General features: G+C 41.4%; 3 protein-coding genes across 3 annotated transcripts; 2 read left to right on the top strand and 1 right to left on the bottom strand.

The window, feature by feature from the left end:
* The first annotated feature begins 1,277 nt into the window (after nucleotides 1-1,277).
* LOC148340356 (uncharacterized) lies at nucleotides 1,278-6,602 on the top strand. The gene is made up of 2 exons (XM_088290245.1): nucleotides 1,278-1,336; nucleotides 3,857-6,602. Exon 2 carries the CDS (start codon nucleotides 3,883-3,885, stop codon nucleotides 6,319-6,321), a length of 2,439 nt encoding a protein of 812 aa, XP_088146371.1. The 5' UTR covers nucleotides 1,278-1,336; nucleotides 3,857-3,882; the 3' UTR covers nucleotides 6,322-6,602.
* Nucleotides 6,603-8,051: 1,449 nt separating this feature from the next.
* On the top strand, nucleotides 8,052-13,243 carry hpxb (hemopexin b). The gene is made up of 10 exons (XM_088290246.1): nucleotides 8,052-8,312; nucleotides 8,711-8,733; nucleotides 9,660-9,758; nucleotides 9,889-10,046; nucleotides 10,136-10,289; nucleotides 11,117-11,329; nucleotides 11,421-11,513; nucleotides 11,595-11,725; nucleotides 12,744-12,891; nucleotides 12,958-13,243. Exons 1-10 carry the CDS (start codon nucleotides 8,257-8,259, stop codon nucleotides 13,182-13,184), a joined length of 1,302 nt encoding a protein of 433 aa, XP_088146372.1. The 5' UTR covers nucleotides 8,052-8,256; the 3' UTR covers nucleotides 13,185-13,243.
* Nucleotides 13,244-14,704: 1,461 nt separating this feature from the next.
* Nucleotides 14,705-23,936, bottom strand: LOC148340354 (gap junction alpha-3 protein-like). The gene is made up of 5 exons (XM_088289792.1): nucleotides 23,740-23,936; nucleotides 21,376-21,437; nucleotides 20,769-20,857; nucleotides 20,100-20,650; nucleotides 14,705-19,010 (listed from the first exon to the last, which is right to left on the bottom strand). Exons 3-5 carry the CDS (start codon nucleotides 20,835-20,837, stop codon nucleotides 18,227-18,229), a joined length of 1,404 nt encoding a protein of 467 aa, XP_088145918.1. The 5' UTR covers nucleotides 20,838-20,857; nucleotides 21,376-21,437; nucleotides 23,740-23,936; the 3' UTR covers nucleotides 14,705-18,226.
* Between the last annotated feature and the right edge of the window lie 1,764 nt (nucleotides 23,937-25,700).

Genomic DNA, 25,700 nt, shown 5'->3' with positions numbered 1-25,700 from the left:
ACTGGGTTTGCCCCTCGCCCCCCGCCATCCGAATGACATCAAGATAATTGCGCTGACCACAGGTGATCGTGTCACTCAATTATCACAAATGGACTCAATTATCATGTATAGCTAAGTTTGATCATGATCGGTTAGCATCGCAGCTAGCATGTATTCTTGAGCAAAAACAAACGTTAGCATCGATTTACAATCCTGTTTAATGCATGAGAGTAATGCTACCTTTAAATTAGTAGTCAAATGAAATGTAAATTAATTTAAATGTAAATAATTTCTTCATCAATATTTTTTTTAAATGTTTTTCAGGTGCCTGGCTGTCTAGAAAAAGATTGTGCCAAACTCAGCAAAATATATGGTGTGAAAAATAACTTGGATAACGTTGATCTACTGTTATGTAATGGTTCATTACCTGTTTTCTTAATAATAATAATAATAATATTTGAAAGCCTTCAATAACAATTGCATCCATCCATTATCTGTACCGCTTCTCCTCACAAGGGTTGCGGGGGATGCTGGCGCCTATGCTAGCTGTCTTCGGGCAGTAGGCGGGGGGGGACACCCTGAACTGGTTGCCAGCCAATCGCAGGGCACACATAGACGAACAACCATCCGCGCTCATACTCATACCTAGGGGCAATTTAGAGTGTCCAATCAACCTACCATACATGTTTTGAGAATGTGGGAGAAAACTGGAGTACCCAGAGGAAACCCACGCAGGCACGGGTAGAACATGCAAACTTCACACAGGAAGGCCGGAGCCGGAATCGAACCCACGACCCCTGATAACAATCGTAAAAAAAATCAAATACATTATCATGTTTTCTAAATTGTTGATAACTAAATTGTCCTCCAACTTTGGAATGACTCAAATTCTGATCCATTAATATTAAATGTGACAGCTTCATATTAAAAAAATATTTGCAAAAAATAAATAAAACAAATGCACACTAATTGTGATAAGAGAGTTTGTAAATGCATTTCACCCACACTCATTAAAAAAACTGCTTCAAACATAGTGCAAAAAGTGTAGTTATCCTTGTTATAAATAATAACTTGCCATGTAAAGGTGTAGAATACCTACTTACTGTAAGTATTTATGCCAAGCCAATTTATCCATTTAACCTTGACTCACTGAACACAACTTTTTGGGTATGAAGTACAATTTGATTGCAAACAATGCCATGAGGGAGAGAGTAGGGCGGGGGGGTCAGGTTGCAAGTGTGTGAGTGTGTGTTGGGAGTGTGTGTGAATGTGTTGGGGGTGTGAGTGATGAAGAGGCTGATGAGAGGAAGGAGTGTCCAGTTGGAGATCAGAGTGAAGTAGAGAACCTTGTATACAGGTAGGTTCTCTTCTCTCTAAATGTACGGTATCTTGAGCTTTATCCATTATTGATCCAATTTGAATTGTCAACTGCGCTCTTTGTGAACATGTTTATCTTTAGGATCACTGACTACTGTGAGGCAGGTTTGTTTGAAACATTCCAGATCTTTAAAGATCTGCGAATGAGCAAATCTCTAGTTGTATATTATCAGCGATCTTGTACATTTTTTTACATTCCTTAAGTTATTTGTTCCAAACCATTACAATTTATTATAATTTGTTTCATTGTTTAATAGCAATAATAATAATGTAAAAATATTTTTTTTTAAATGAAAATTTTTTAATTCAATTTATTAGATAGTTGGTTCTTAAATTACTTTTCCCTAAAGTTGGTTGATTAAAATGTATTCATTTCTTAATTTAATTTTTTTTGTCATTAGACTCATAAAATAATGAGTTGATGTACATCCATGTGCATTTAATTCCTCACATTTATTAAATAACAGGTTAATTAATTAGAATTGAATTACAAATGAGAATGATTACATAATTCTTTAATTTTTTTTTATTATTTTATTGAAATGTATGTGTTTCATCATTTTGAAAATCCAAATGACATTCACTTTTTAATTAAATTCATTAGTTGATACAATGCAATCATAAAACAACATTTTGAAAGTTGTAAAACTAACTTCAAATTTAATGTTTTTTTAACAAGAAAATGCAAATGAATAACAGTATTTTTATTTTTGTTTTAATTAAAATAATCCAGTTTACATTTTACATTTTTACATTCAAATGAGACCTGTCTGAAAGTGGCGCTTGAGCACAAAAAGTTTGCCCACCCCTGTTATACTACAGATGGTTTCATTTCTTTGTTATTTTGTCCGAGGAGTTCAGAAAACAGTCTTTCCATAACTTGGCCACCTACACAGCTAATTTAACTTTAATGCCGTGTAATGTGAGAGCCGTCTCACACGGGTCACGAGATTGACCTTGATATGCATCCTCCTCGTTCTCTCTCAAAGACATTGTGGGAAATAAAAATTATAATGGTGGCTAGTAAGGATAGTATACCACGTATTTTCCTCTCCTACTTCTCCCTCAAAAATCAAATAATCCATCTTCCTTTTTTGTGTCTTTCCATCGTGTGTGGGAGACTTTGTCGGTCACATACTTCCAGTGGCAACCTGACACCTTAGCCATTCAGCCACTGCAAAAGACATCTTCCATTTGCTCCGAGTGGAAATTACTAATGTGTGTACAGTGATACCAAGAATTGCTTTGTCATGTCATCCTGCCATCCATTTCACACGTACGACATCATTAATAAAATCTTATTCCCAGCGTGACCCCCTCGCCGGTGGCACCTCACAATCCTCGTGATCCTGCGGCTGAAAGATACAGCTCACTTTGAAGTGGAACAATGAGCTTCTGTGTAACTGAAACTATTTGGAATTGTGGAAGTATTTTGATGATCCGTGAGACTATGGAACCAGAAGTTGGCATAGTTAGTGAAACCCCCCAGTTAAAGTGGAACACAACTTGTTGTGTTAAGCGAGGTCAAGTTCTGATTTATGAGGAGCTGAAAACAAATTAGGAAATGATAACATTTGTAATGATGTGTTCCGTAAACTGTCTCCTGGAAAATCCAATGTGGGGAAAAAAAACATACCATTGTAGTCTCAGACTTTACCAGCAGGGGGTGCTAACACGCTCTGTGAAATGTTCTAAGGTGGTCAGGCGTTGCTCAAGAGAATAGCACGTGTACAGATCTATGGATCTCAGTCTATACACAAGCCGCTCCGCATTGTGTCTGTTTTGGAGAATATTTAGGACTGTAAAGTGTGTCTTATGGCCGTGAAAATACAGTAATTTACTTCTGTTCTATTCTTCTCTTACCACCCTGTCTGGTCCTTGGTCTGAAACAAGTGTCCCAAAATTATCAAAAACTCCCAAGTCAAATCCAAACATGTTCAGAGGTCATGCTTTTAAATCGGAAATTGTATGAGCTGAGGGGAGTTGCTGTTCACAGGCTGCTCACGTTAAAGTCTTTGTAAAGGTCTTCGTTCTTTGATTGCTTTCGTTCCTCTCATCTGAACTGATGACCATTGTGAACAGGAACGTCTGTTAAAACCTGCTAAAGTATTTCCTGAGAGATGGACAGTAATGGACATATATTACTTTACTGATCCATTTGAGACATTTAAGTGACCAAATATTCCCAACAATGGTGAGGTACGAGAATTATACAAAATTGCAGCCTCAGAGAATAAGGACAATGATTGTACGGAAACAATTTATAGTCTTGAGAGAAACTGAATATTGTGCAGTGAAGATGATGGAAAGTAAGTTTATGTATCATATGTGAGTATGCAGGTAGGTCAAAGAAAAACCCTAGAAGACCTCGTTCATGTTCACGACCACAATTTGGCATTCTTGGATAAAAATGTCTGAGCCTTTTCTATCCTGATCTTTTTATTTGGTATTTTTTTCATGATTGTAATCCAATGTTTTCCTCTTTTGTCTTCATGGGCAGAAAAGTGTTTTATACTACCAGCCACAATGTTACTGCGCTCTCAAGATAGAAGACCTCTCCTTGGGTTTTCAGCATTATTAACGCAAAGCATTCCCCAACAAAGACAATGGGCATCCACAGTGCCTCTCAGGGGTCCCAAAGATTCCATCTTTACGCTGCATTCTCATACCTCACCACCTCCTTGGGCAACACAGGCACTCTCCAACTTGGAGCAAGGTGAGAGAGAACTGCAAAGCCTCAGGGAGCGCCAGCAGGCTGAGGTGGACGAGGTGAACCGGGAGTTGGACAATGCAGTGATTGATGCGCAGAGAGAAGAGCGTCGTCTTCTTGAAAAGGTTGAGCGGGATCACAGAGAAGCCCAACGTCTCCTGAGTCAGGTGAAGAGAGAAAACGCAGCGGCAGCGAGGGTTGTGCAGTCCCTTATCGATCAACAACTACGAAAAATGTGGCAGCTGAAGGAGCAGATCCAGAGATGGGGCAGTACAGCGGGGGATGCCAATAAAACTCAGCTTCAAAGAGGAGTAGCAGAGGTGACCCAACCATGGGAAATCTCTCTTACAATTAAAAGGGTCAGCTTCCTACCGACCGAGCCCAAACATTTATGCCTGGGGGAGGTCAACGTCTTTGAGCAAGGTATAACTTATCCCATCAGTGTCTGTGGCGTCCAAGGACAGAAGTGTGCATTGCACTCAGGACACTCAACGTTTTCAAACATCACCCCTCTTGAGATCCGTAAAGAACGGTCAACAGTCAAAGTAGGGAAAAGACTGAGTCCAGTTGAGAGCACAAAGACAAAGAGTGGGAACTTGCAAATTGTACACAAACAAAATCTGTTAAGTTCTACGGGAAATGAGGAGTTCAGATTGTCAGGGTCCCCCACACCAAGAAGTCGTGGTGGATCAGAGTCCTCCCAAGAGGACGATAACACCGTTTGTTTAGATGTACATGAACAAGACATCTTAACTGCCATACCGGGAGCCTCTAGTCAAGGAGAGTCTGAAAGTGATGAATCGGATGGCAAATGCCGACACACCAGGAAGTTCTCCACAGCAAAGGGAAAGAAAAAGAAAAAAACCTTTGTTCTTGCCTCACATGAAATTTCTACCAGAGCTAATTCGTTTTCTCAAAAAGACTCATCGAAGGGCAGTGAAAGCCCAGCATCTTCAGCAGCCAGTGGGGATTCTTGTTACATGTTCCCTGAGAATGCACCAGTCAATGGATCCTTCAAGCAGGAGCACCGCCATTGTCTTTCGTCCGACAACTTCTCTTGTAAACTAAACCCAGTGAACCACGGTGACAAAGGTGACTGTGGAGCTATTCGGAAAGTCAATAGAATGCTCCTGGCAGCTGAGCCGACTCTTGAGCAAGGCCAGGGACATGGCTCCGAGTCAGAACCAGACAGCAACACTTTAAATGCCAGGAAAACACGTTCCAGTCCCCAGACCTCCGTTAGAAACGTGTTTGGTTTCGATCCTGTGAATCAATCTCTGTCCATGCCGGACATAGAAAGTGAGAAATCACATCAGTACCAAAATGTCAACAAAGAGAACGATGTGGCAGCTTTGAGGGAGTTGGAGGAAGAGGGTGGTTCAACTGCGCTTGACTCGGCTGATCTGGTGAGACAATTTGGAAAACAAGGATCAGGTCGCACTGATTTCAACCTACCGAGCGGCATACATGCAACTGCTAAAGGGCAGCTGTTTGTGGTGGATTGTGGGAATGCCCGCATTCAGGTGACCGACCTCCAAAAGAACGTGGTGCAGCAGGTGTCCCCTTCCGGGTCGAAGCGATCTTCCCGTATCTGCAATTACTTTGACGTGGCTGTCAACTCAAAAGGACTCATCGCTCTTACCTGCGCTGCTGAACGAGCCGTGTTGGTCTTCAACCGTCACGGACGCCTTCTGCAGACATTTGGAGGCACAATGAATTGTTCCACAAGTGAAGAACTGGATGCTCCTCGGGGGGTCACTGTGAACCGGCAAGATGATTTCTTGGTTGCTGATATCAAACGTGGCACGCTTAGTGCCCTGAAGCTGGACCCCAAAACTGGGGCCAGGCTAGAGCGTACAGTTGTTACCGGTTACCACAGGCCATACCTGGTGGCAGCCTGCCTTGCAACAGGGCTCATGGCGCTCTCAGAAAGAGGCAATGAGGCTGGCCGTGTTCCATGTATACGTGTTCTGGAGCCAGGATGGAGTACAGTACGAGTCTTGGGCGTCTGCTCCGGCCTGGGGCCTGTCCTATCCTGCCCTTGGGGCCTTTGCATTGACAGCAATGGGGATGTTCTGGTGGCTGACTGGGGAAAGCATGCCCATCGGGTTCTTCTTTACCCATCTAAGGGAGTTGGCTGGCCGCTAGTCACAGATAATTTGAACAGTCCAAGAGGTCTAGCACTGCTCCCTGATGGCCATATGGTAGTGTCGGACAGCATGAATCATTCCATCAAGATCTATCGCTACAAATGACCTCCCGGTGGTTACGAAGATTACAAAACTAGTGTAGAAAACCATGTGATTAACTTGATTGTATTAGAAGTAGCGCGGCATGCAAGTTTCACTATAATTAGCTTGGGCTGCTTACTTATCTAAATATTTTCACTTCTTTACACAAAATGTGATTATATATTGCATCTTGTCAAGAATTAGACATTTAAACAGCAAAAAACAAATTTTATAGTTACACATATAGCAGGGGATATGTTTCATAAGAGGTTAGCCTCTTTTTGTCTTGTGGCGATATTTACACACAAAATGTAACATTAGATGCACCTGACTCAAGATCTGTATGAAATAAAAAAATGCATAGTTATAATTTTGGGAAAGACTTTATTTTATTTTTTATTCCAGTTGTTTGCAACGCTATCATACAGTCCGCCATTACGACTTCTGCTTCTATGAGCACTGACTGGTGGCAGTGAAACTCAACTCACCTGACAACAAGTAGCAGTTTGACACACAGCATACAATTCTCCAAGTAATACACTTCAACCTGTTTAAGTGCCACTCACAGCTGAAGTTTATTTTCAACAAAAATAAAGAAAAGCGCTTTGTTACAGCCCCATCTGTTGTGAAATGCGCTATAATAAATAAAATTATATTGTATTGTATTAAGAATGCCCCGCAAGCTGAATGCTACTCTTGAAAGTTCAGTCTTGAAAATGTCCTTTCAACTATACACTTTTCCCAATGTCTGGCCTGGCCCTGCTGAATTCTGTTTGGATAAAAACTCTAACTTAAAAATGCTACATAATATGACATGGGCCAACAGAAAAGGCTTTGACCACCCACCACTGTATTTTTGTTGCACGTTTGGTTGAGGCTGGAACAAAATAACATTTTCATTTCATTTCAATCGTGAAAGGTGACTTCATATAGAAGAGTTTTGTGTTAAGAAACTCTTGCCTCAAAGGATGACTTCTATGATATGCAGTGCAGTTCCATTTCTCACTTATTATTGAGAATTGTGATACAGTTCATGTAGGACCTCCTTTCACTAATGCAGGTTACCTTAAATTTGTAGCAGTAGTGTAAACAGAATAGCAATCCTGAAGAATGTTTTGTTTCAAATAAGAAGTAACATTTCACTGCTTGTTGAATATTTCTAAAAGGACACGTTGAGATGATAATAGGTTGTTGGCAAAAAAATAAAACTGAATGAATACACCCTGTGCACTCAATTGTTATTTTCTTTTCTTCTAATCTTATCAGATAACACAGTGCAAATAATTAATCAACCACACACCCAAGAAAGTAAAACATTAACGTGATCTAATTCTTAAAACGAGGACAAAAAGACCACCAAAGACATTAGGACTATTAATGATTGCTCCGTAATGACCCGTACGTCAGAGTGGAGCATGCAGGTGGACTCAAAGGAAGGAAAGCAAACATGCCTTCAAAACAAAAATGTTTCATTCCAAAAGAACAAAACGAAAGGCAAACAAGGTACTGGGACAAGTAAAAAGACTAAATTTACAGAAAGTATCTAACCAAACACTGGGAAATGGACTTGAACTTGACTCAGCCTGCAGACACACATTAAGCAACTTGATGGACGACCAAAAAAAAACAATGAACCAATGGACCAAAAGGAAGCAGGGTACTAAATACAGACAAATGACGAGACAATGAGGATGAGGAACACCTGGACAAGACACAAAGGCTTGGAGGGAGCTGCTGAGCACAGGTGCTCCCAATAACCTAACGAGACAGACACAGACAGAGGAGTCACCAATTCGAAGTCAAAAAGGAAAATCAACAAAGACAGAGCCTGACTGGCACTGCATGTTGAAACCTCGGACCTATCATGAATGACTCACTTCTGTAAACACAGTCATCCAAAGACACACAGTTCCAAGTATAAAAGCCCAACTGGTGGCCATCCGATCAAGATCGCTCAGCATGAAGCTGCTCACAACGCTCTACTTGTTCCTTGTATCCAGCCTTGGTCCATTACTGTAAGTTTATTTTTTTTATTTTTTTAATGCAGTGAAATTCGATACAATGTACCTCAATCTGTTGTATTTTGTATTCATTTCTTTTAAACTTAACATAATGCAAGCCAAGATAATCATTCTATTGTAAATGTTTTTTTTTTATTATTTTTAAAATGAACTAACTTATGTGCACTTTGCGTCTTTTTTTGTTACGATGCAGTGAAGATCAATTATTCTTTTGCTGGATCTGCAGATTTCAAAACTTTGTTTACATTGTGGTTCGATTGAACAAATATGAGTGGGTTCACTTGTGCGAGGCTCTGACTCATGTGGAAACTTGACTTGGAGACTTTTTTTTTTTTTTTTTTTGTTAATGGATATAAGACTTAAAGAATAATGCTATTTTTCCTCTTTGGCAGGCTCCTTGCAGACCTCACCGAAGGTGAGCCTATTTTTTATTTTAAAGTAGAATGTTTAATTACATGCTGAGATCCGAATGCCGAAGGTAACACTGGTCAACATGTTTTTTCCTTTCTTTTTTTTTTTTTTTTTCTAAATCAAAGATGCAAGTAACCCTTTTTTGTGCTCAGTCTGAATCTGCCCTCGTTTTCTCTCGAGGATATGAGGTTTTAATAATAATGTGGTATAATAATGATTGGCGGAATCATATTCATGAAATAAGGATTTACTTCCGCAACAGGTGTTTTTTTTTTTTTTGTTCTGAAACATTGTAGCTAACGCATGGAGAAATCTGTATTGTGCAAGCTTTTATATTGAAACTTAAAAACAAAAAAATTATACTCTCCACAACTCAGAGAGTAAAGACCTTTATTAAATCGGCATCCAAAAACATGTAGGGACACTTAAAGCCATCTCTGATTTAAAATTTGCTGTTGACCATTGTGATCTAACAGATCATAGGTGCAATCACATGTGCACGCTCTTTTTCTATGAGAGTTGTAAAAGCATGATATAGGGAATGCAAATATAATATATTTAAAAATAAATATGGTGTCGGTAGTTTGGATAAACTCATCCAAGCATGTCCTTGTGGAGCGCGTGTCGCCAGAGGGGCACAGTCAGACTGGAACATGACCTTGGACTCATGGCCTTCCCCAAATGATCCGATTGCAACATTCTACACCCAAAAACATTATCAGAAACATTTCGGTAATTTCCATCGAGGTACTCATTCCACATTTCTCTACTGATTTTAAAAAAAAAATAAAAATAAATCGACTTGAACACATTCGCTATCATACATGACATTCGGGGACTATTTTCAACATTCCCCAACTCTTCACAATACAATAATTAAATTCAGATTCGTTTCATTTATTGACCTCCTGCGTCATTGATTTATTAAAGATGGAAGTGTCCAAGATGCAACCCCGCCGGATCGATGCGATGGGATAGAGTTTGACGCCATCACTCTCGATGAGAAAGGAAACACCATCTTCTTCAAAGGTATGCTAAAGTTCATCTAACATTACGTACATTTACATTCATCAAGCCCGCTCGATTTAGATTTGCGTGAATAGCTTCATATAATTTCTCTGAATTTGAACATTCACGAGTGTATTTTCATTCCTTGTAGCTGCCTACCTGTGGAACGGGTTCCACGGTCCTGCTCAGCTCTCCAATGAGTTATTCAAGGAACTTGATGATGATCATCACATTGGCCACGTTGACGCCGCCTTTCGCATGCATAACCCAGAGAACCACGATGACCATGATCACGTGTATTTTTTCCTGGTATGAGCAGAACCTTTCAATAATGACGTGCGTTAGTTCATAGCTGCAATGTGAAAAATGTCTTTTTTTTTTTTTTTTCCTCCCCCAAGGATGACAAGGTGTTTAGCTACTATAATCAATCCCTGGAGAGCGGCTATCCAAAATCAATCCAAGAAGACTTCCCCGGAGTTCCCGCTCACCTGGACGCAGCTGTGGAGTGTCCAAAAGATGAGTGTGGGACCAACTCCGTTCTATTCTTAAAGGGTATGCAGGCTTTCACGCCAGGGAAACAAATCAGTAAAATGGCAAATCAAGCTGTTATATTTTTATAAAGATAATGCTTTCCTCAAGGGGATAACCTTTATCATGACTGGGCCGAATATTAAAGGGGAGGTCATTTGCCATCTTAATTACCCCCCTTTTTATTTATTTTTTCAATTTATTTTTTTAAATTCATATTTATTTCTATGTTGTTCGGTGCGTATGAATAAATTGAATTATTTGTATTATCAAAGTTGATCAGGGCTCGGGTAATGACCAATCTCGGCTCAAACGTTTTCTGAAGCGGAGTCATGATTGGTCGCTAAGTGATGATGTCGGTTGACAGCATTTGGCAAAATGGCCACTCCCTGAGATGTAGAAAAAAAACTTGAGGATTACTAATCACAATGAGACTAGTCGTGCTGTATCACAAATTTAAGAATTTTTAGGGGTTGACTTCCCCTTTAAAAAAAAAAAAAAATTAACCCTTCCACACTCTTTGGATCAAATTTGACATGTTTTGTTTGGCTTCATGTGGATATATTTGCATGACTCAAAAATTTGTGTAGGCAAAAGAAAGGTGCTAGAAAAAGTGGCATCACTTTTTCAGGTTGTTGATTAAAGATGAATGTTTTACTCTCATACAGGCTATGAATTAATTTGGAAAGAGCTGCCATTCATAATTTTGATTTAAACATTTATTACATGGATGAGCTTGCACCAGGTCAACAGTGACGGTCAACGTACTATGTGTGAAGAGAAAATGAAATGTTATGACATCATGATCTGGTTCCTCCAAAAGTGTCTGACTCATGATTATGTCTTCACAGGACACGACGTGCATGTTTATGACATTGACACAAAGCTGGTTAAAACAAAGACGTGGTCCCACCTGCCGTTGTGCACGTCTGCTTTGCGCTGGCAGGAGCACTACTACTGCTTCCATGGTCACAACTTCACCAGATTTAACCCGGTCTCAGGCGAGGTGAGCGGTGACTACCCAAAGGATGCCCGCAATTACTTCATGAAGTGTCCCAATTTTGGTGAGCTCATCAATTGATTCTCCAAAACTTTTTTTTTTTTTAATTGCAATTGCCATTCAGAGTAATTTTTATTCCGTGTGTTGACTTGCAGGTCATGGAGGTGATTATGAAATCCCAAAATGCAGCGAAGTCAAGATCGACGCCATCACCACAGACGACGAAGGCAAAACATATTTTTTTGCAGGTAAGGTCCCATTTCCCCAAAAATAATCTCAGAAAGGTCAAGGATGGGTCATGCTGAAGTTGTCGTTGTTCAACTGCAAAGGACCAATCTACATGCGTCTGGACAACCACCGTGATGGTCTTCACGCATTCCTGATAACGAATGCATGGAAGGAGATGACCAGTGGGGTGGATGCTGCCTTTTCATACGCAGACAAACTCTACATGATTAAGGTAGGCCTTTTCCAAACTGCCCTTGAAAACTTGTTTGTTTGGGTTCTCTGTCATCCATGTCATAGTAATCTGCATGGCTGAATCAAAGCAACATAACCGTTCTTGCTTATTGAAGACATTTCACCGTTAATCCAAAAGGCTTCTTCCGTTATGGAATGACACACTTTTTAGGGGAGAGTTGCTAGGACATTGTTGTAAGCAGATGATAGCTGATGGCGCAAACCTCCACTTCTGTTTGCTGAAGGCCTTTCTAGTTTCGTATAGGTGACTTCTTTCACACATCCTTAAACAAGCTGTCCCCCCAAAACAGAATTTGAACTGTTGTCCTCCAAGGAATGTCTGTACTTTTTGAGATGCACATGAAATGCTGACTCTAGACCCGGGGTGGGCAAACTTTTTGATTGGCGGGCCACAATGGGTTCTAAAAATTGACAGAGGGGCCAGACCAGGAGCAGATGGATGGAGTGTTTTGGTAACCTCACCTCATCCGAGGAAAAAAATACATTTAATTTGAACTGAAAGTGAACAAAAGGATTACAATATGTGTCATTGAAAAACCACAGTATTTACAAAATAAAACATTAACAAGGTTTATTCATTACTTTTAAGTTCGGCGTGCCGGATTAAAATGTTTCACGGGCCGCATGTGGCCCCCAGGCCGTAGTTTGCCCACACCTGCCCTAGACACGATGAAGCTTCTCTACTATGCTGAGCCACGTTTGTGGGAAGCCATTGCACTCCTCACGATACATAGCATGAACAACAAATATTGTGACCTCCACCAGGGCACACAAACACCTAAGACTCGCTCCACAATTAAAAAAAAAAAAAAAAAAAAAAAAAAAAAAAGACTGAAGAGGTTTTTTGGAATAAAGGTAAAACGTTTTCAACAAGAGTCCAATTGGCTTGATTGAACTTTTCCTATTTTGCGTGTACTGTTGCCACCTCTGCTGGCCTGGGATGCTGATGTTGTTTGTACTCGTACACGCTGACTGAGGTGCCATTTTTTTGCATGCAGGGTGATCAAGTGTACATCTATAAATCGGACGCACACCGCACCCTCATCGAAGGCAAACCTAAATCCATTAAGGAAGAGTTAGGCATTGAGGGACACATAGATGCTGCTTTTGTGTGCCCCAGTGAAGATATAGTTCACGTAATCAAAGGTAAGTCTGTTGGAATTTACATATACATTTATATCAAACAACGCATTCACAATTTACCATTTTCAGGAAGGAACATTTACGAGATCAACCTGTTGGCCACACCAAGAACCGTGACCAGAGACTTCCCCCTGCCCATATCTGGCATTGATGCTGCTTTATGCAGTTCGAAGGGAGTTTATATATTCAAAGGCCCATCTTACTACCATTATGAGTCTGCCTTTACGCTGTCTGTGGGCAGAATAGCGCCCGTGGCTGAAAATATTGACAAAGCTATGATGGGATGTCGGGAGTAGACATAAATTTTACATCTGTTAAAGATTTGCTTTTGGTGAATAAACATTTATAAAAGGTTCAGTGGATTCCTGTTTGTATTGTCAATTAATGACCAATGATCGTCACTTTGATAGTACAAATAACGCCTTGATGGTGGAAAACATCGGAGAGGGGACTTAACTTGGATCTATGGCCAGAGAAATTACCTTGATCTGCTGAGTTGGCTGGCTCCTGATATTTTTTTCTATTTCTCTAAAAGATTACAACATTATTTAGCAACAGGGTTGTGTGTCTGTTGAAAGACACAAATGAGCTTAAATTGCAAGGAAGTAAAGTCAAACTTTTTGTAGTAATATGTCCTATGTTGTCTAAACACGGTACTCGGATTAATATTGCCTTTGTGGAGTAAGAATTAAAGAGGATAATTCACCAATTTCCTAGCAGTAGCTTTTTGGTAGAAAAGGTAGTCAATCGGAGACTGAAATGCGTGACTTGACGATAACTTCAGGGCAAGCGTTCAAAGAAGTTTCTTAAAAACACATTTGTAGTAAAAATTTGGTTTATTTGTCTGAATCAATGGATCATGTTAAGTATTTCTCAATAATTTGAAAAGAGATAAATCCCAAATGCATCTTTGCTAGGGTTTAAATGTTCAAATGATTTGAACAACATTCCAACAAAATCTCCCGTCACCTGTAAGATATTTTTAGAATTGGCCCGCGGGCTACACATGTGGTTGTTGGGGGATACCTGGTGCCTTCGAGGTCCACGCAGGTGACCCCTGCGCTGGCGTCTAGTCAACCCCACTTTCTGAACGTCACTATAGTGAGCAGATATTTGCATTTGCACAAACACGTCTACTTTTGAGTCATGAATGTTTTGGAGAACATGCAAGGCAAAATTCAAAAATTTCCCCCCAAAAATCCAATTTTAGCACTACTGCAAATTACAACTCTGTGAGAAATCTGTAGGAGATTTAGTTTGAAATGGCAAAGAAAGTAAGACACTGAGGAATGTAACGTCGCAGCTTTTGCTTTCCACAATTCCACATTGGTAAAAGTTAAAGAATGAGCTCAACGTTCAGTATAACTGCAGCCTAAAAGAGTCCAGAGGTCATGCTGGCGTTAGCAAGCATGCAAGGCCTTTTGACTCCCTCCACACTTTTTGTTCAATTAAAATCCCTGTGACTTTCACAAACAATAAAGGGAGTGCTGGCCTCAGCACGGCTTCACGCTCCGGTACAGACACGAATGCGCGCAAACGCACACCAAACCGTTTGATCCATACATAATGTAAACCGACGACAAATGAAGCAGACGGTGAAACGGTACAAAATAAGTTTATTGAGTAAGACTTTTTTTTTAAACATCTGAGGTAAATGAACATTTACATCAACATGCTCTTCAACAAAAACTTATAAAGAAAGACTTTCTCTCACTCACACAAACACGCACACACACGTGCGCACACATTTACACGCGCACACACAGTGTGGATTAAAAGCAGGGTTTGTCCCCACTAACAGTTTTTGCCATGAAAGTCCCTCAGGCACATATGTTTATGCTGGAAGTCTCTTGATACATACACATATAACAAAATAAGAACAGTCACTTTAGATGGAGTTCTCCATCATTGCAAATTTAAATTCTAAATCCTTCTAAGACAATTCTTTGTGTTTGTATTAGCATCTTCATACCCTAATTATAGCGGGCTACAAAGTCAATGTGCAATCCTTTATTAAAGGTTAGAAAACAGCTCGCTAACATTTAGTAAAATAAGCCCAGTTTAGAGACAAACAGTATGTCTTTGTTGGTTGAATTGTAAATTTCAAAGTGCTGGAAGTACAGAATCTTGTGGTTTCGTTCACTGTTGTGGGAGACAACTTCGCATCACCCTCAACCGTGGTGATCTGCTAGCTAGTTAGCTAGCTAGCTAGATATGCTATCTCGTTGTACAGTGTTGCAAGTGAAACTTGTGTGAGACAGGCAGGAATTCGTGAGAGGGACAGGAAAATAATAAAAATCCACATGGGATATCTGGTAAAAAACAAATAAACAAAAAAGATCATCTCCCCGACCCCCACCCCTGAAACCTAAAAGTCACAATGATAATCTACCACTAGGCTAGGCTAGAAAATGAAACTCGTCCTATACAGAACAGCTAGAAGGAAGTCAACAGTTCTGTAACACACTGCAATCACAAGCATCAGAAAGAAGATGTACAACAAGTCCTCCAACCAAAACAGCCAATTTGGGTTTGGACCCTCGGAGATGCTCAGCTACATTGCAATGTTGAACATTTGCTTTCATGATCTACAGTATGACCTTTGGAGATGTTTCTGTTTGTTACCAATGTCCGCTGATAGTGAATTAGTGAAAAATCTCCAAACGGAACCAAAAACCTTTAAAAAAATAAAGTTGAAATACTGCATCACACATTGAGTGACTTATAATAGCCTCTACTCCATATTTATACTGTATACATATTTATAATTGCCCTGATGTAACAGCAGAGATGTGTTTGTGTCAACAATGAAACAGCATTATTGAACACACACACACACAAATCCAACACACTCACGAGGGCCGTTCAGCTCCATCATGATCAATAAAAAGAAACAAAAGTGCAAACATGTCTGTCCCAGCAAAGACACAAAAGACAATTAGGAAGACGCTGAACTGTTGCCTCAAAGCTCGCAAAACTTAGAAATTAGTCCAATCATCATCATCATCATCCTCATTTCTACAATTTCTCTGTCTGTGTGTTAGGTGGGCATGTGCGAAAATAATAGAATTAAAATTTTTCCATTGGATGAGTGACAGAAGCCGTGTACACAATTTTTTTTATACACGATCATTTATTTTTTAGCACTTGAACTTATTTGTTAAACGTGAGCGACTCGCCACACAGTGAGGCAGAAAATCAGCTAGTGCGTGGTTACTGCTGCCACAAGGTATGTCAGAAAGGTTCCAGGACTGGCATTGTAGGTATATTTCAAACCCAAGCGAGTTTTCCCCTTCTTTGTGTACCAGACGTTCAACCAGCTCATCTACAAAGAGATCCCGCAACGTTTACTTTGTTCAGTTTGCAAGAATAGGTGGCAGTTGTGGTCGGACAACTTGCGCCTGCTCACAATGCCAAGAGCATCTGACAGTTCCTGACATTGCCGTGTTGGAGGAACCTCTACGTTCAAGGAGGTTATCAAGGGCACCCGTTTGGAAGATGTGGACAACCCCAAAATGCTGGAGTTGCGAAGGATCCCAGAATCAGTCCAGGAAAATGCGATTTATTATAACCGCACTATTTTTTTTTTTGACCGATGCAAATCCACAGCGATGCGGGGCATAAGCCTATGAGGGGGCAAGTAAAACCCTGTGTTGGACACGCGGTTTGCGCCGTTGTGAGCGTGAACACAACAGACCTCATTTGGCAGGAATCAAAGTTGCTCCATTTAAATGCAGCACACGACTGCGCTTTGCCGGTCTGGCCATAGGCAAACGGAGTGGGTAATAATAATAAAACAGTAATAATGAGAATGTGTTCAGTAGGTATTTCTACAATGATGCAGACGGTTTAATGCCCGATTTATGAATGTAGTGCATCTAACATCAAAATCTCTCTGCCTGTGCCCCGATCATATTCACCAAAATCGCATTAGACTGCCTATGCCACAATTTAGATGAGGTCCAAGCAGGCCACCAAACTGTCATTTCGCTGAGTTAATCTTCAACGACGCACACTAGCTAGACCGGGAGCAGAGTAGTCTCACCAGCCCTGGAACTTTTTTTTTTTTGACACACCTCGTATAGTGTGTTGCATACAAATGATGGCCCCATGACAGGATAATCGGTCAACACAATTTTTTGGAGACCTTTGCTGACTTTGGGCGATGCTCCATTTAGGCCCAATTATCGTTACGTGTATCCCAATAGTTTCTTTTAGTTTCAAATCAGCCCATCATGTAAAACCGTGAAAGTTTAGAGATTTAGCCTGAATTACTGACAGGCCAAATCTCGCGGTTGTGGAGCTTTATCCAGAGGGGGGCAGCGGGATGTAGAAGCAGCACCCCGCAACAACAAGTTCGGATTGAGAAAAAAAAAAACACCCCGGAACATTTGCGATGTGAATGCAACGCTAATCAAGTGAACCTTCGGCAACACTGCCAGCTGAAAGCTAACGTTACGATTCGGCAGCGACTGGCTCAACGAGACGCTTTTTTTTGCGCTTTTCCGTAACATAATCTTATACATTCAATGTATGAAATTCTGCAGCACGTTTGCGCCACAAATTAAGACAACGAAGCTGGCACAGCCTGCAGATGTGCCACGCCAACGTTCAGTATCACATTTTTGAATGTGGACCTCACATCTATTCTGTGCTGTATTCCAATGGGCTGCTGCTCCTCACATCTGTTTTTTTTTCTCAAATTTGGGACTAGATTCCACAAAGAAGGCCTGGTGTTTTATTTTACACATGTTGTAAATTGGGAATCTTCAAATATTCCATCCAGAAAAAATGTTACCTCTTTTTTCACCTAACCTTGTGTAGTTTCTTTGAGGGTGATGGGGTCCGAGCACTCCTGCGAGTAATTGAATAAGGTTTGTAATTGCCTATACATGCCACAAGATGGCGATGAAGCACTATTTCTATCTAAATGAAACCCTTCAACTCACTTCAACATACTTCCTTGGCACCAACATGCGATGAGACGGCAGCAAAGCACTACTGTTGTCTAAACGAAACTCCTCAATTCACTTCAACATAGTTTCTTGGCACCAAGATGCCACAAAATTGCGCTAAAGTCATGCGAATAACAGAGAGTAGTCAACCCCCTAGCAAAAATACAAAAAAGAAAAAAATAAATCTGTGAATTTGTGAATAAGTTGTGGTTGAATGCGGGCCTCAGCTTTGCTCTCTAAAGTGCCATTTTAGAAGTAAAGGTTTGAGGTCATGTTTCGACTTTTTCGCTGGAGTTTGTCTCGTTTATGTTGTTGCTGATGACCGATGGGCAATTGTGTACATGGATCCAGATCAAAGGAGGATTTTGTTCACATCGCCGTGGTTACACAGCCAAATCGTCAGGTCGAGCCCTGGCACCGCTGCTCTCGCTCACCCGTCTCGGCTTCTGCATGTCAGGGGGCTGATGCATCTCCGCTTTGGTAACCACAGTGAAGTCGTCACTCGGCATTGCTTTCTCCTCACTTGCCAAAGCCTCCTCCAGAGAGAGGAGATACAGACGAGCGTGGCAAGGGAGTGTGGGAAAAGTGGAGTGTTGCGACTCCGGCGGAGGGGGTATAATCGTCTCCTCCGGATGGGAGGAGGACGACGAGATTCGAGGCGACGGAGGAGGGTAAGAGCCGGAGGAGTTTTTTCCATCCGTATCCTGCAGCTCCAATGCCATGTTGCTCCAGTTCTGCTTCTCTTCTGTCAGCTGTCTGTGGACTCCGCCGTAAAAGGAAGCAGGCAGCGACTGTAACAGGAGGTCATCTGGGTGGAACAACGTGCGGTCCATCTTGACAGAACCAGTTGCCATATCAGGACTTAAGGAGATCACGTCGGCGGGACTGTCGGCACCCCCCTCAGCGGCGCTGCCCCCGACCACACTCACACTGGCGTACGTCGGCAAACAGTCGAGCGCCGGTGGACTGACCTCCTCAGGAAGAGTCTTGGCGTCTCCAGCTCGTACCGCACCCAGCAGGAGGGACTCATTGTCAGCGACAAACTCATTAGTGACGCTCTGCTTGACTTTCTTCCAGCCCAGGTGGTAGATCTCCAGCAGGTTGAGGACCAAAGAAACGCAAGCCACCGCTAGCATGAAGATGATAAATATCGTTTTTTCAGTTGGCCTGCAACACATAATGAAGAACAGTAATCAGGTGACAGGCAAAAAATGGACAATAATTTTTCAGTGTATACTCAGCTTTAACCACCATTTGATTTGAAATTGGATCTATGCTATACAGCAGTGATTCAAAATCAGTGTATCGTGGCCTTGAGACCTCACCAGGTGTGCCCCGGGAAACTGCCCAGTTATGTAATTGAGCCCCAAAAAATGATTTACTGTATATGATGTATCTGTTCATCTATCTATGCCAGCGAGGTATAGTATCAGTCAGAAAAAAATAAATAACCCCCGCCCACTAGAACATGATTAACCTTTGTTTGTTTTTTTGTATGTTCTTTGGCTCAATAAATGTTGGGAAACAATGTTCTCCTATAAGGCAGAGATTCAATTCAAAATAAATTTGCCACATCGATTCGTAGGTATGGTTGCCCTCAGGCCAGTTAAAAATGCGAAACAAATTGCTTTGCTTTTGTATAAGCACGACAGGTTTTATGTGTTGTCAAGTTGCCCTTACGACAATATCAAACGTGTCACAAATCTTCTCAAAGTCTTCTGAAGTGCAGTAGGACAGGTATCCAAAATTACTTACTTACTTGTTTCAAGAATGAGCTTAAGAAAGCTGAAGAGCTGTGACGACTTTTGGACGAATGACCCTCACCACAATAATAACGCATGCGTAAATTTCACCTGAACATCTGTTTGGAATTAGATTACTTTTTAACCAAAAGTCTGGTTATATTCAATTACCGTGTGGCACCAATGATTACTTTTACAAATTATTGACCAATCAAAAGAGTTGAAAATGACGCAATGTGAAAAAAAAAATAAAAATGCCGGAATTGAAAAGTGATGATTTTGACGATGCAGCGGTATGCACGACATACAACCTGATTTCACGACATTTGATGGAACTATAACCCAAATCTTCAATCTAGACCCAAAATTATTTTAGATTCGGTTATCTGCATTGCCATTTGAAAGACACCTGATCATAATAAGGGAATCCAGTTTGACATATCAAAGATTGCAGACAGGCGATTGTACGCAAGTAAAGGTCCGCACAGTCGATCCTACGAAAAAAAGAACTGACCTGGAAATGAAGCAGTCCACTGTGTTGGGACAGGGCCAGCGGTGGCATTTGTAGAGCGGCGTCAAATGGAAGCCGTAGAGGAAGTACTGTCCCAAGATGAAGCCCACCTCAAACAGGGTCTTGAAAATGATGTTGAAGATGTAGGTCCTCAATAATGCCCCGCGGATACGGATTTTGCCGTGCTCGTCGCGGATCGGTGGCTTCTCCTTCTTCCAACCGCCGCCTCCATTTCCATTGTGGTAGAGGGGGTCGTGGTCCTCCAGGTGGCGACCCAACTTCCTGTTCTCATCTTCCCGCTCCCGCCTCTTCTCCTCCATGCGCACAATGTGCAGCACGTGTCCCAGGTAGATTAGTGTCGGCGTGGACACAAAGATGATCTGCAGCACCCAGAAGCGCATGTGGGAGATGGGAAAGGCCTCGTCGTAGCAAACGTTCTCGCAACCGGGCTGCTGCGTGTTGCAAGTGAAGTCGGACTGCTCGTCACCCCACACTTCTTCGGCTGCTGCGCCCAGCACCAAGATACGGAAGATGAAGAGGACGGTCAGCCAAACCTTGGGGAGGCAGGAAGAGGAAGCAAAGAAGCGCAACTTTGAAAGTGTAGCATAAAGTGACAACTTGGTGAGATGATGTGAGAGAACAGAGAACGGACTTAAGTCATTAATCGTTTACCTTTCCTATCACAGTGGAGTGTTCCTGAGCGTTCTCCAGCAGTCGCCCCAGAAAGCTCCAGTCACCCATGCTTCACTCGCTTTTTTAACCTGGACAGAAATGAGTCTGTAGTGAGGATAGGTGTTCAACAACTTCAGATTGTTTGTAATCACAATCGGAAACATCTTTTAGTTTGAATCACTTTATGAAGCCACCTAATCAACTTCTTTTCATAATTGAGCAGTATTTTTTTGGGAGGTGTGAAATACTTTAGAACAAGAGCATTAAAAAAACAACAACTGGGTATTGAAAACCTGAAACAGTCTTGCAACACTGCACTGTTATGTTTTTTTTTTTTTTATTGAGGATTTGGAATGGCTGACTAATTCTTTGTAATAATTGAGACGACACGAGAACGACAAAGCAAGATATGCGTATTTGTGAAGGTGCACAATGCAGCCTTGATCAAAATTGAAATTTTTCCCAATTCCTCGACGAAAGTGTCTACCATCCTGATTGAATAATTAATCGTGGAATTTTGCCCCAAATCTACTGCCTCCCGTTGACATCAACGAGGGTCAGACATGTTGTCAGCAGCAGAAGCGACCATATCGCAAGCAAAACTTACTAAAATATCGTTGCGTTGCCAGTGATAAATCCATCGACTAGAAAGCTGAAGAAAAACGATATCTGCAAAAGAGAAAAATATACAATACGTTTATTTGCGTGCAAACTAAAATACCAAATATAAGAAATCAAACATAGTAAAGCTGTATTAGTACGCGGATCAGGTCTTTCAACTAAACTGCAAAAGCTCATTTGGAGGACAAAACACCAGTCGAAAATAAACAAAAATATGAGCTGCCTTGAAATCAACTTTATACACCAGACTCGTTCACGTGAACGGTTGCAAGAATTTGTGCACGCGCGTGCGTGCGTGCGTGTGCGCGCCACAGGGCTGGCTGGCCGGCCGCTGGACAATGGCTGGCCATCTGTGGGAAGTGAATGAGTGGATAACAGGTTGTCCCTGTTGAATGCTGGACTCATCACATCCCAGGAATGCTGAGGAGGGCAAATGTTTGCCTGGGATCAACTGATATTCACAAACACACACACACACACGCTCGCGCGCACACACTCTTACAGTAGCCGACTCTACTATGTCTAATCCACCAAATTGTCCGAGGTTGACTTCCACAATGTATTTTGTTTATACAGTACATTTTTGCTGTTTGGTAGTCAGCAAGACTACACAAAATCTACTAAATAAGAACGGAAGGAATAATGCACGACAAAAGACGGACGACCAAGAAATGTGCGAATGTGGATTTAGATTGGGATTGTTTGACCTTGGCGGTTACTTCTGAGATGTTGTGCTAACACGATGCAAGAATGAAAAAGTGAAATGAAAGCATATAAAAAGATCAAATTCTTTGTTCTAATTTGGGTGAAAGACAAATTAAGAGGAACTAAAAAAAAATGGCCTTAAAGGCAATACAAAGAAGTCCACATAAAATGATGCAAATGTATCATTGCGTACCGAAGGCTGTTGTTTAAAATCCTAATGTGAAAAAAAAAACAACTAAAAAACATTTGCCAGCTCCACAACGGTGACTGATTTGCATACGGACATGTACATGATCTGTTCACGTGATGAAATGCCACCCGCCCTGACGCATAATAGAGAAGCTGCCAGATGGACATTGTCCCAGCGGTGCCGTGCGCTATTGATGGTGCAGAGGTCTTTGTGTTCAAACAGTCAAATGGCTAACTCTTGGCCGACTGTTTGCGCCTCCCAAAAAAAAAAAAAACAAGCACACAAAAACTGTTTAAAGATAAGCAGCTGACGTTCTCTCATTTTTAAGCTCAGTTCAACGTCGACTCACATGGAGGCACTGCACGTATGATCGGGTCAATTGCATGTTGATGGAGAAGATTCAAAACATGACCCGATTTTCGCTGCATACGTTCTCATCATGTGCATACATAAAGATGCGTGCAAAATACATATTTTCTACAGCTGCAGCGGTTGTTCAAAGTACTGTCTCATATTTAGTAAACTTCAAATTCAGATTTTTTTCTTTGTTTTTCTCAATTGAGAAATGATTTGATACATTTGTGAACACATGAAGTGCAATATAATTCAATGTGGAACTATTCAATAAGATTTGATTCAGAGGGAAATTACAATTTGAGTCTTTATGGAAGTGCTTGAGTGGGTATGATGCAATTTGTTTCCTCTCATAATTTTACAACATGAAAGGACTTGCCAGTGGGTTACTGTAAGGCGATATTTCCTTCAAAAAGTGGAACTATTCCATTCCAATCAATTTGATTCACTCACATTTTATGAATGATTCACAACTGAAAATCAATCAAAATCACGTTTGAAGTCAAAACTGATTTTCAGATTAAAATATTTTTTGTTATACTCCTAATACACACACACACACTCACCCTACACACACACACACACACACACACACATATATATATATATATATATCAATCATTTTACGATAACATATTATTTTACATTAGAAAGCTGCAATAAAGGTATGAATTTCTTGTCTATTTACCATGACAAAAATGAGTCCCAAAAAAAAAAGATACACTTACATCGTTGACATCAACAACAATTTTTAGAAGTAATACTAATCTGTTCTATGATCTTTAATGACTGACAATTTCCAAATTTGCATCAGTGTCATTTGACTTGTGTAGCAACAGATTTTTTTGTCAAACATTCCTTGTAGTCAAAAGTTGGGGGATTACTAAAATTATTATTAGGATGATCATTAAAACTTTGGGCTCTGACACATTTTAATGGTATCCCGTCACTCTGTTGACAATTATTCAACTCTTCTCCCAAGATCTTAACATTGTGCAAAGTAACCCAAATTCCATAATCAGAGAAGTGAGTGAACATGGGAGAATCCGGGTGATCCCGCCCTCCCTCCCTCTTTCAACAAGAGCATCACTTTGCACCCACCTTCTTCCCACTCTCCTCCGAGCACATCTGCCAAAGCGAGTCTTCTCCAATCCTTCTTCTCCCACAGGTGAGTAGGAGGCGACCACTCGTGGAGTAGGGGTGATGAGCAGTGGGGATGGGGGGGTGGGGAGTGGGGTGGGGGGCACAAAGAGAGAGAGGGAGACTGGCTGAGAGAGCAAGGGAGAGTTTATGTGAAACAAAAGAAGGAATGAGGCAAGTCCGGTGTGAAGAAGGCGCGTGTGGAACGACGAGTCCCACCAAGGCCAAGCGCAGTGGCTGCGTCCCGCGTGGCCAAGGCCATCCGCCTCTGTCACATAGTGTGCCCCCCGTAAGGGGGTGCACGGGGTGGTGGGGGCTGGGGGTTGTGGGGTGTTTAGTGCGGTGTGTGGCTTAGGGTGGGTGGCATATGTGCTGATGTGTGGGAGGGAGGAGTGAGTGCAAGCGTGTGTACACCCAGTCGTGTTAGAAGCAAAAGCTTCTTGAAATCAACATGGGGAGTCCCAAAAGTCACTATGCACTCGATATACATAGATTCATCCATACATTTTCATCTGGGGTCAGATCACATAGGCAGCAGATTCAGCAGGGAAACAGACTTCCCTCTCCTCAGCTACTTCATCCAGCTCTTCTGAGGGAATCCCAAGACATTCCCAGGACAGGCTAGAGATATAGTGCCCTATTTTGGTAGACTGGCACCCGTGCGCTTGGCGTAACGTCATTTTCGTGCCAGTGCGAGTCTAGTCTAGTATGTTTGGGGCTGTGTTACGCCTGTCTGGGTGTGCAGGCACACAAATCAGCGTCGCACCTGTTATTTGGTGAGAGAAAGTAGTAAAAACGGGTGCATCATCATTTTGTGCCAGAGCAATGGTCTAGTTGCCTGGGCGTGATAAAAAGTAGACTAAATTTTAGACTGGGGTTTATGAAAAAAGATTCTCATGGCAATTCATTCATATTGTGACACCCCCGAATCATGATAGAAACCAAATCATTGAAGAAATTCTAATCATCGGGAAACTATTTTAATAGCCCCTCTGTAACTATTGAGGGTTGGGGGAAATCACGCATGGAAACACGATTAGGAGGTGCACGGCCGATGACATCATCCGAACGAGGTGATGTTGCAGTTTTCATGATAATGTCATGCATGAACTCCGGCGAGTCTAAATTTCAGTTTCAGCATGTCAAGCACCTTCCTTGCCAGAGAGGTGACATCGCAAAAATTGCAAAGCCTAAAATGTCAAAAAATGATGGCCTCACATCTGTCTGAATGATAACTGAAATGAATTTTTTTTAAAAAGTAGTGTGTAGAAGTGCATATTGCATCCTGACTCTGGACTTGATAAATCTGCTAGCCAATTTTAAGCCATGTGCTTGTGTAAGGTTTATTTGGCCTCTCCAAAGTGGAGGTCATTGCACTTTCCCTATATTGCACTACATAAACATTGCCGAGTACGCTTCTTGGTACGATGTTTTAGGGGGGAGCTACAATATGTCTGAGGGTGAATGAGAATCGACACAGACATATTGTGACCGTGGAGTTCTCACGATGAATGCAAGTACTCCCTAGACTACTTTCTGAGTTCAAAATCTGTGGGAGTTTAAAATTATAACTAATAGGTCACTTTGCTCACGTTCAGAAAGGAGGACAGTTGATTCCGTGTGAGAGGACGGTGAGGCATGAAACATCAGCGCAAACGTTTCATTAGCCAATCAGAACCAAGGCAAAACATGTGCATGTCCTCATTCAACTTCAACCGCTTGAACTATCCAGACATTGGATCGAGGACACAGAGTATGGAATTGATTTTTGGGCTCATTTCAGTGGTCACTTTTCCTCACTGTAAGATTCCATCACGTGCAAAAAATACGAAAGCGGCTGTGCAATAAAGTTTTTAATTTAGGATAGATAGATAGATAGATAGATAGATAGATAGATAGATAGATAGATAGATAGATAGATA

This window comes from Idiotropiscis lumnitzeri, chromosome 3 (assembly GCF_059441095.1).
Source record: "Idiotropiscis lumnitzeri isolate Australia: NSW breed Sydney's pygmy pipehorse chromosome 3, RoL_Ilum_1.0, whole genome shotgun sequence".
Classification (NCBI taxonomy): Eukaryota; Metazoa; Chordata; class Actinopteri; order Syngnathiformes; family Syngnathidae; genus Idiotropiscis; species Idiotropiscis lumnitzeri.
The sequence above is the reverse complement of the archived record's forward strand: the minus strand, read 5'-3'. Positions and strand labels throughout refer to the sequence as shown.